At 59.4% G+C, this 10420-nt stretch overlaps 1 protein-coding gene across 1 annotated transcript; it reads left to right on the plus strand.

Annotated features, from left to right (window-relative positions):
- Positions 1-1494: 1494 nt before the first annotated feature.
- AMIGO1 (adhesion molecule with Ig like domain 1) lies at positions 1495-9574 on the plus strand. Its single transcript, XM_045015779.1, has one exon. The coding sequence runs from the start codon at positions 2333-2335 to the stop codon at positions 3839-3841; it is 1509 nt and encodes a 502-aa protein (XP_044871714.1). The 5' UTR covers positions 1495-2332; the 3' UTR covers positions 3842-9574.
- The last annotated feature ends 846 nt before the right edge of the window (positions 9575-10420 follow it).

The following is a 10420-nucleotide window of genomic DNA, read 5'->3' on the forward strand; positions in this document are numbered from 1 at the left end:
GTCTGCACACAGCACTGGGCTGGCTATGCCACTATCCTGCCTCCTGCTGTAAGGAGTCAGACCAATGGTCCATCTAGTCTTCTCCATATGCAGACTGGCCTCATCCATTATCTTGCCTACTGCAATAACTGATGCTTCAAAAGAGGGTAAAATATGCCTGGGGGGCTATGTCCATTTTGGATGCACAGACACTGCAGGGGGAAGAGGATGATGTGAACCTGGCCCTGAGAAATCGGTGCTGTTCCCAGGCATTGGGGTCCTACTGCCCATGTGGGACCTACAGTGGGAATAATTCCTATAATGCCTACCCCTCAGTCTGACCCAGCCTTCTAGTACCAGCATAATGGAGCCCTGCTACCAGGAACCTCCCCCCTACCCCCAGTTTGCACTTAAAGCTACATAAGCAAACAAAAGTTTCAGAACTAGGGCTGGACTGTTTTTTTCCCAGGAGAAATTTCAACCAAACCAAAAATATATTTGTTTTTGTCAAAAAATTTTTTTATATTTTTCTGACTTTTAAAAAAAACTAAAATATTTTGGTTTGAAATAGAAATATTTCAGGTTTTGGATAGAAATTATTTTTTTTTCCAAAATGGACATTTTTGTGAAACTGTCTTTCATCCAAAAAGCCATTTTCTGTTGCATTTTTTTCTCCAGTGGGGAATTTTCCATTAGCTCGATTACAACCCCATCTAGATGCATGCACACACCCCCTCTGGCCCATCTCCTTACCTAGTGCCCACCCCCTCCCCACCCTTTCCCACCATCCTCCTCTTCTTTTCCTGCTCTCCATGTGCTATTGTGCTGTGAACCTGCCAGCGCATTAGACTAAAGAATAAGATCTGGCTTATCCCTGGGCACAGTGCAGCCCGTCGCTGGCAGTTGGGTGACCACCCATCTCTTATTTTTAAAATGCATGAAATGTATTCAGACTGGTAAGTACATTACGTTGACGCTGGTGACAATGGCAATGTGCACTCTCTCGAGGGCAGTAGAAATGTACAAGTGAGAGAAAAATTCATGCTTTGTGAAGGGACATGGTGTTGTCCCTTATTTTTCGTGTGGTTTTCCCTTATTTCCATCCAACACAGGAGGCCACCCACCCTCCCCGGCTGTAAGCACTGCATGCCCAGGAGCCAGCCCAGAGTTTGTACTGTGACTCCCCTTTGGAATTGTCTTCTAATTATAAACTATAGAGGGGCCTGATTCAGCAGCGTGCTGAGCAGCCTCCGTCCCCGCAAGGAGATCACAGCCCGGGCCTGGCCCTATTCCTCTCCCCCACATTGCTCCTGCAGCAGCGGGGCTGGATGTCTCTGCTGGCAGCCAGCACGTCACAGGTTAAAAGCCAGCGACGGTTCATTGGCCTAGTGCGGCACAGCCCCAGCCAATGCCTGGCCGCGGTGCGCCGGAGCGGCTGGTGACTGGTTCGCGCCGCGCCCCCCCCCCGGAATAACACAATCCTAATAATGCTAATAAGGCGCCTGTGCCCGTCAAGGCGGAGGAGGATCCGAGAGCTGGAACCTTTGCAAAGCCAGGCGGGCGCGGAGCATCCAGGACTGGAGCAGCCCCCAGCCCCGCATCCAGCCGGGTCCGAGCCAGGGTTGCTGCAGCGTCGGGGCTTCCCTGGCTCGCTCGCTCGCTCGCTCCCAGGGCTGCCCGGCCGGCCGCTGCCCGAGGAGCTCGGTCCCGTTCCCGGCTGCGGCGGGCGGCGATGAGTGAGGCTCGGGGCGGGCAGCGCCGGCCCGGCCCCGCGGCCAGCCAGCCCCCCGCGCGGTGACAGCCTCCCCCGGTACCCGGGGCCGGCGCTCGCTGCGCCCCAGGCTCCTTCCCCCGCGGCGCTGCGCCGCGCCGTCCGAGGAGCAGGGCGGGGCTGCCCTCGCAGGGCGGCGCGGGGGGCTCGCTCGGCCCCGGGCCCGGGAGACGCGAGGATGGGCTGAGCACCGCGGGGGCCTCTCCCCGGACGGGGGGACCCGCGGCCCGGCCCGCACCCGCCCTGCTCGGAGAGGGAGCGGTGGCGCCGCCTGCCCGGCCCGGGGCTCGGCGCGGCGCAGAGCAGAGCAGCGAGGCGGGAGGAGACGGACTCCGCAGGGCCAGGCTCCGCTCCCGCTGGCCCGCCCGGCAGCGGTGATTCCGGGCAGCCCATGGCAAAGAGCAGGTGGATGCGAGCATGACTCGGGTGATTAATATTCCGGCAGCGCGCCAAGCCGTCCCCGCTCGCTGCACCAGATCCTAGCAGCCTCCGAGCCAGCATCAGCCTCGCCGCTGCACCAATGGTTCCCGGCCCTGCGGCTCTTTGCGCCTGGCACCTGGCCCTGCCTCGCTGAGCGTTACCATGTGGCTTTGGTACCTAGCGCCTGGTCAACGCCTGGGGCTGAGCTGCGGGAAAGTCTGGCTCCTGGTCCTCTTGCTGCTGGGTTGCGGCCTTGCCCGGGAAGGGGGGTCGATCCTGAACTGCCCCCCAAAATGTGTGTGTGCCAGCAACATTATCAGCTGCTCCAAGCTGGGCCTGGGAGTCATCCCCACTAAGCTGCCTCGCTTCACAGCCATCCTGGACCTCAGCCACAACAACCTGACCCGCCTGCGGGCGGACTGGACCCCCACCCGCCTCCCCCACCTCCACTCCCTGCTGCTCAACCACAACGCCCTGGGCTTCATCTCCACCGAGGCCTTCTGCCACGTCCCGCACCTGCGGTACCTGGACCTCTCCTCCAACAGCATCAAGGTGCTGGAGGAGTTGCTCTTCAGCCAGCTGCAGGAGCTGGAGGTGCTGCTGCTCTATAACAATCAGATCGCCCAGATGGACCGCAGTGCTTTCGATGACATGGCCAGGCTGCAGAAACTCTACCTGAGCCAGAACCAGATCTCCCGCTTCCCCATGGAGCTGGTGAAGGACCGGGCCAAACTGCCCGACCTGGCCCTGCTGGACCTTTCTGCCAACAAAATCAAGGGCCTGCCGGTCGCGGCCCTGAAAGGCCTCCCTGCCTGGATGAAAAATGGCCTCTACCTCCACAGCAACCCGCTGAGCTGTGACTGTGGGCTGTACGAGCTCTTCACGCACTGGCACACACGCCAGCTCAGCTCGGTGGTGGACTTCCGGGAGGAGCTGGTGTGCAGCCTGCCCCTGGCCAAGCGCAGCGTCAGCGTCTTCACCCTCAACAGCCAAGACTCCCTCAACTGCAGCGAGTTCAAGGAGCACATGCTGGAGGCCTACCTGGGGGACACAGTGACCATCAACTGCGACACCAAGGTCCGGGGGGCGACCACCAGGGAATGGGTGACCCCAAACAACAGGCGCTTCCCGGAGGAGACCGCCAACAGCACCATGACAGTGCTGGGCAATGGCAGCCTGCAGATCCGCCTCGTCCGGGTGGAGGACATGGGCACGTACACCTGCTACGCGGTCAGCCAGGCCTTCAACGAGACCCTCTATGTGGATGTGATGGTCCACAACTTCACCCAGCATGGACCTCACGACACGCTGAACACGGCCTACACCACGCTGGTGGGCTGCATCCTCAGCGTCATCCTGGTGCTCATCTACCTGTACCTGACACCGTGCCGCTGCTGCTGCCACGGCAACGAGAAGCTGGCTGCCCAGCCGGAGGACAGCATCAACTCCTCCATGCTCAGCACCACACCCAACCACAACCCTGAGGCAGCCGGTCGCAAGGGAAGCCTCAGCCACCTCGCGGCTTCCGGCCCCATGCAAGGCCAGAACGGCAAGGTCAAACCCAACAGCACGCCAGAGGAGGCAGCCAGGAGGGCCCAGAAGGCCCCCAGGAAAATGTCAGACCCAGACTCTGTCAGCTCTGTCTTCTCGGACACGCCCATCGTAGTGTAGGTGTACGGAAGACATGGAGAGGTGGGAGTGTTGGAGAGCGAGTGGACGAGGACAGGTAATGACCCTCCCCTAGAGTGCAGCTGGCCAGGGGGAGAGGGGCTGGGCCCAGCAGCGAGGTGATGGGTCTCCATGCACATGGCACAATGCTGCTGCCAGGTGCTGCCTCCTGCTGTGCAGCACTGATCCTGCTATCGCCCCAATGAACATTGTCCTCCCATCAGCAGAGCCCAAGTGGCAAGCAGAGCCCGGCAGTCCACTCCCTGCAGCCGCCCTCGACGAGGAACTCCAGCCAGAGCTTTGCAGAGTCCCACCAAGAAATGAAACGTGCAGCGGGGATACGGCGCCAGTGCCCCGCAGAGCTGGGAGGGGGGGCAGGGGGTTGCTGCTGAAAGACCCCATGCTGCAGTGCCAGGGCAATCCTTCCTTACTGCTCAAGGGACATCCCAGGTCTGTTTCTGACTACCTTGGCGCGAAACCATGCTCATCTCTGAGACGTCGCAGCACCACAACCTTGGCCTGGATCCGCCATTTGAAGGTCACCTTCTGCTTTCATAGCTTGGCCACTGAAAGCCTTGACATCTGTTGGGGACCAGTGTGTGGGAGCAAGGGGTCTCTCTCCTGCTACCAACCAGCCTCTTGCTGGACACCCCCATTTGGAACTAAGGCAGCCCAAAGATTTTCAGCTTCATCAGGATGAAAGCAGGCATTGATCCCGCCCTGGGGCCTGTAAGATGGCATGCCAGCTGCCCCTCCTGCAGCGGGAACTCAGGACACAGTGGGGCATGATCAACACCAGCTGGTCCCCCAGTGAGCTCTCTGGCTGACAGCCTAATGATCAGATTCCCATTCCTAATTACAATGATACATCAAGGCACAAGCTGGGTTTCCGGGACAGCTATTCAGCATTGCAGAACATCAGCAACCCCTTGGTGGGCTGTGCCGTGGCTGCCAGGGAGGCACTGCGCCTCTACCCCTTCTGTACAGTGCTCTTGTGGGCTGTCCCAGCGAGCCGAGGGGCTGCGTGCTCCAGGGATGTTAGGAAGGGGAGCTGGTAATGGAGTCTGCTGAAGGCAGCAGGCAGAGCACAGGAGCCCTGCAGGGAAGGGGGGTTGGGAACTGTGATCAGACATAGCAGCACTTCTGAGCAGACATGGGGGGTGGGGCCCCCAAAATATGCTCCTGCTCCTTCTACATCTCCCTTAAGCCTCCCCCACCCCCATGATCCTGGTGGCTTTTCTCTCTGCCCAGCTACAAATTGATTCCATCCTATATTTCCTTTTCCCTTCTCCTTTCACCTGGGAGAGTCTGGGCCCATCCCAGGGAGTGGGGAGGGGATAGGCACAGAGAAGGAGCGGGGACAGAAGATCAGGCTGTCCCCTTGCAGTGGTCCCTTTGCCCGCCCCCAGAGGAGAGAGACAGAGATGTGGTCTTGACATGGACATCCCAGCTCTGAGCCTGCTAGCAACAAACTCGCCCAGCACGGGCCAGCTGGAGGCAGGGTTTGGTCTATGCACAAGGTGCAGCCAGAGGACTCTGCGCTAAGCAGGTGCCACCCGCAGAGGAGATAGCATCCCCCCCTTCCCTCAGACGCGGGGAGCGAAAGGGTCAGGGGGTCCCAGAGGGAGGGTGCTGCTGTACACGAGGGTAGGGGGAGCTAATCAGATGCCCCTGGCTGTCAGGGCGTTACCTTGTGGGGATCCCCACCCAGCCTACAGCTGGTTCTCAAGCCGTCCATTCTCCTAGTGGCTCTCAGCTTCAGGGAGCAGGGGGTGAACAAAGGTGGGCAAGAGCAGCCCAGAAAGATTGGGGTAGAGGGAAGCCCCCACTGATCTCTCTGGCCATGAAGAGCATCATCACCAAAGAGTGGCGAGCTCCATGGTACGTCACTGTGGACTCTCCCTGGAGCCCTAGATCTCTCCATCGCTGTCCCAGCTGCCATCGCCCTGGGGGCTGTCCGAGCCTGCGAGGGGCCCGAGGTGATGGCTGGCACAAGCAGGAGCACGAGGCGACATCTCCTCCATCCCACTCATCAGCCCGAGAACGGGGCTCGGCTCCGGGACTCGTCTAAATGCTTTTCCTGGCATGTTATTGTGAAGCATGAGTCCTCCAAGAGAAGCATACTATCCAGGTGAGACCAGCCTGCAAGCCACACAGCGGGGAGCTCGGGGGGAGGGGGCAGAGCAAGGGGAGGGTGTGTGTGAAAGAGATTTTGTTCTGGTTGTGTGTGACAGATTCAATCCTGGCACCTGTGGAACCACAAGGCTGCTTAGCTGCCCCCCCCCCGATGCAGTCACTTCCCCTCCCCACCCCGCAAAAAAGCCCTGCTAGCTTTCAGGCTCATTGTGAGCTCCCTGAATACCACAGCCGCCTGGGTGCTGGGCAGGGAGCGCCCCGGGCAGGCTGAGGCAGCTGCAGGAAGGTGTGTGTGTGGTGGGGGGGAAAGCAGGGAGACCTGACTCAGGGGAGGTCAGTGCCCTCCACACGCCAGTTCCCATGTCTGCCTGGCCCTCCCTGGGGTGACCCATGTACGCTGCTGCACACAGCTCCCCCCCGTACAATCGCATCTGTGTGTGTGCAAGGGCATCCAGCCCAGTTCGCATGCTCAGCGTGCGGCTCTGTGAGCTGGTGCGTGGCTTGGCACACAGGCTCTGAGGCTGTGCTGTGTGCATGGGGCTATTGTGAGCGTGGAGCTCGAATGGTGCTGAGTGTCTCTGCCAGCACGCTCTGTCTGGGAGAGGTCAGACATGGGGAGTGAGACTGAGCACATTGGTACCTTGCTAGGGCTGTGTGCATGCCTCCGTGTGGATGAGTGCACAAGTGTGCATGGGGGTGTTGCATACCTGTGTGCGTATGGATGCATTGGTGTGCTTGAGAGCACACACAAGTGTGCATGGGTGTGTACATGCATGTGCACATTCACACACACACTCCCACACCCCACTCAAAGACCCAGCCTCCAAACACAGCTGCTCCCCTCCCAGCTTGCCTGCCAGAAGCTGTGGACACCTCTGCATGTGACAGGAAGCAAAGGGGATGAGATCCACAGCCCACTGCCCAGACCTATGGCCGGAGCTGCCAGGAGGAGCCCTGCCTAGCTCTCCAGTGGCCCCTCCAAGAGCCAGGCTGCCAGAGGGAGCTGTCTCTGGCGGGAGAGGTGCGGGCTGGGCCACATGGCGAGTGTGAGGCTGCTAGCTGGGCTCGTGCCTTGCACTGCCTGGCTTGCTGAGAGCCGCACCTGCGGGTCAGGACACAACTCAGCCCCGTGGAGAGAGCCCCATGTAGTGGCTGGGGGACACCAGGGACACCAGGGCTAGAGAACTGAAAAGCTCCCTGTGGTGCTGCTCCCGGGAACAGAAAGGCAGGGGCAGAAGCAGAGTGGGAGCCCTGGGTTCCTTGTGCCAGCTTGTGTGCTGGGCTGTCCCACCGGCTGTGTGCTGTGGCCTTGCGAGGGGATCATGGGGGCTGCGTTGCCTTACTAGAATGTGCATTAGGGAGCCATTGGTGACCTCCAGCAGGGCCTGATAGGCAAACCCTAGCATGCTCGCTGGTGCAGCCTGCTCTGAGCTCCTCACCATGGTTCTGTGCCTTGAGGGGGCCATGCAGGAGGATGCAGAAGGGAAGAAAGGGCAGCTCTGGGCAGTCAGATCTCCAGTGCCCTGTATCCTATTTCCTTCCCCCCGAGCTGGCCAGTCCACCAAGAGCCAGTGCCCCAGAGAGGGAAAAGGCCCAAGAGCCTATTCCCCACCCCTAAGCCAGACAGTGTCTGTTGCATCTGACCAGACGATCGTGTCCCCCTAGCCTGAGCTCCAACCTCAGCAGCCCCTTGGTGAGCAGCTAGAACCTTGCTGCTTTCGTGGCACCGGATGACACTGTGCATCATCAATCATTCCTAAGGCCTTTCCTCCCCTTAACCCTGTGCAGGCAGAAGGGGAAGCCCCTCACTCTCTTTCCCATTGTAAATAAACAAGTGGCTGGAAGATTCACCCACTGGCTGCACAACTACCTGCACAGAAAGAGGGGCCCAGGGCACAGGTCTGGGCAACCCCCCGGCCTGTGCCTGCCACACAGGGAAGACTGACAGGATCCTACTGGAAATAGGCAAATGCAGCCCACCAAGAGCCATGGGAGAGCTCTCCTCCCCCATCTCTGCCACGTCCCAGGAGCTGTAGCCCCCAAAAAGACAGGACCGAGATCACGGCATGCAAGACTGGCCACCCTTGCGCTTGCTAATCAATGGGCAGATCCTAGAAGGTGTTGAGCACCCTCAACTCCATCGCCCAGCACCACGAAGGATCAGGCCCTTGATCTGGATGCCTCTCTCTGCTAGTACCCGACAGCTGATGCTAGAGAGGCAGGACACCCCCTCCCCATGTCCAGGGGTCTGCCCTGTGAGGGTATTGAAGGAGGGGCACAGCCCCCCCCCCAAGCATCCTTGCAACTCTGCCTCGATACAGCACTGATACAAGGAACAGGGGCCTGGGGGCAGCCAGGAGTAGACTGGTGATGCTGGGTCACTGCTCAGAGGAAGGAAGCTGGAGAGGGAAACCCACAGGGCAGGGCTGGGGGCCCAGCATGCTGAACAGAGAGCCTGTACGCTAAAGGGGTCCCTGGCAGTGGCCAGGAGCCCCCAGGAGAGTTAAGGGAGAGCAGAGAGGGGACAGGAGGAGCTCTGGTTCCACGGGAGGGTGTGTGTGCGGGTGTGCGTGTGGGTGTGGGTGTGTGCGCAGAGGGAGGTGTCCCAGTTAACCGCTGTGTCTGTGGAGCCTCCAGGCTAGGTCAGAGGTGGCTGCTCTGCTCCCACCAGGACGGGGCCAGACAGCTCCTGGCAGAGCCTGTCCACTCTGTGGACTTGCAGGCCCCTGAATGTTATTCTGCCCTGCACAGGATGTGCATTCTCTTCTCCATTTCAGCCAGAGCCGCCCGGCCCGCAGAGCACACGGGCTGCAGCTCTCTCTGGTAGGCTGTGCTCTGACGCATAGACATAGGCGAAAATAAACATGTTTTAAGGTTCTGCATTTGCAGGCTTGTCTGGTTTTTCACTGGCCTGGTGAGTAACGACAGGATGTTTCCAGGAGGTGGAGAGAGGCCTGAGAGAATGGACGTGCTCCCCTAGACAGGGCTATGGTGGGAGCTTCAGCCATCAAGGCAGCTCTAGCATGAAGGTGGGGCAGGGGTTAGGTGCCCCAGGGCAGGTCATGGTTCCCAGAAGAGCCGCTTTGGGGTATCCCACCGTAGACAAGGCTGCAGCTGAGAGGGAGGGAGGAAGGCCAGCAGCAGTGGGACTCCAGCTGGTACAGGCATGCACTGCTGTAACACGGCTCTCTAGCTCACCTTGGCAGGCACTAGGGTTTCCGCAGCACCTACGTGGTCCCAGTGGGGAATGAACAATGGGAGAGATCAATGTCCACTCGGGAACGTTGGCCACCTCGGGCAGGGGAAGCTGAGGTGAATAAGCCATGCTGGGGAGCCGCCAGAGGACAGTGCTGTGGGGTTATCGAGGGGGAATGTGACCCAGCCCCAGTGGGAAGCAGTCACAACGTGGCTAGGTGTGGATGTGGCGGTCTAACGTGGCATTTGGTGATCTGGCACTGCTGGGGGCTGGTGTGGAAGATACAAACTCCATGATAATACCCTGGTGTCAGTGACACAGGGTAACCAACCATTAAAGGTCTGACCTGGTGCCAAAGGCCCGTAGGCTGAAAGGATTCACTGGGAAGGGGAGCAGACCGTCTGGCAGTTTTAACCCTTCTGCCAGGTGCTGTCTGGAGCAAAAAGGGCCTGGTTCTATTTTCTAGGGGTTCCTTCTAAAGACTTAAATAGCACTGACTTCCGCCCCCACCCAGAAACCTGGGAGACTGTCTATACCCCCCCGGGTGTCCTTGGTGGGCAATGCTTCCCTGCTTCCCTGCTTGCAAGCGCTGAGTCCTGGGGTCTAAAACAAAAATTTATCAGGGTGAGGAGTAGGGGACAACAGGCTGAACTTGGGAAAGCCAGCAATTAATCAATTAACAAACTCTAGCAGGCAAGTCTCCCCCACCCCTTTACAAGAGTCTCCCCTTACTCCTCCTCTGGCTGCTGTGTTTCCCCAGCTCCTTGCTCACCGTTAGCTGCCCTGGAGAAGTCCAAGGATGCTGGCAGGCTGATGCAGCCTGGGCTGCTCTGGGGGTGCTGTCTCCTGACCTAGATGGGGTGATTTGGGCAGGGAGGCTGCTGCTTTCTGTACAGCCAGAGCCACCTCAGCATTGCACCAGCTGCTGTCTCGCAGCAATCTCAGCTCAGCTCTCTAAAGAAGAATCCATGTCTCCAGCCCTCCACACAGTCCTCCCCACAGACAGGCACTCTGCACGCTGCCCCGCTGTCTCTCTCCCTTTAGCTTTCTGCCCTTACTGCAGTCCTGGGCAGGGTGACCCCAGGCACACTTGCTGCTGCTCTCTTGTCCTCGCATCTCCCAGCAGTGTCGGTTGCATTCTATTGCCCTCAAACTCACAACGTACCTGGATTTCCACGAAAACGCCCCAAACTGCCACATAACTGAAATGCCAGCAAGGCTGGGCCCATTCAGCCCATTCCCCCTGCTCT

The sequence above is a fragment of the Mauremys mutica genome, chromosome 4 (assembly GCF_020497125.1).
Source record: "Mauremys mutica isolate MM-2020 ecotype Southern chromosome 4, ASM2049712v1, whole genome shotgun sequence".
Taxonomy (NCBI): domain Eukaryota; kingdom Metazoa; phylum Chordata; order Testudines; family Geoemydidae; genus Mauremys; species Mauremys mutica.

Bases quoted from the DNA above. Each gene is read 5' to 3' on its own strand.
- AMIGO1 (XM_045015779.1), top strand. From the start codon at position 2,333: ATGTGGCTTTGGTACCTAGCGCCTGGTCAACGCCTGGGGCTGAGCTGC.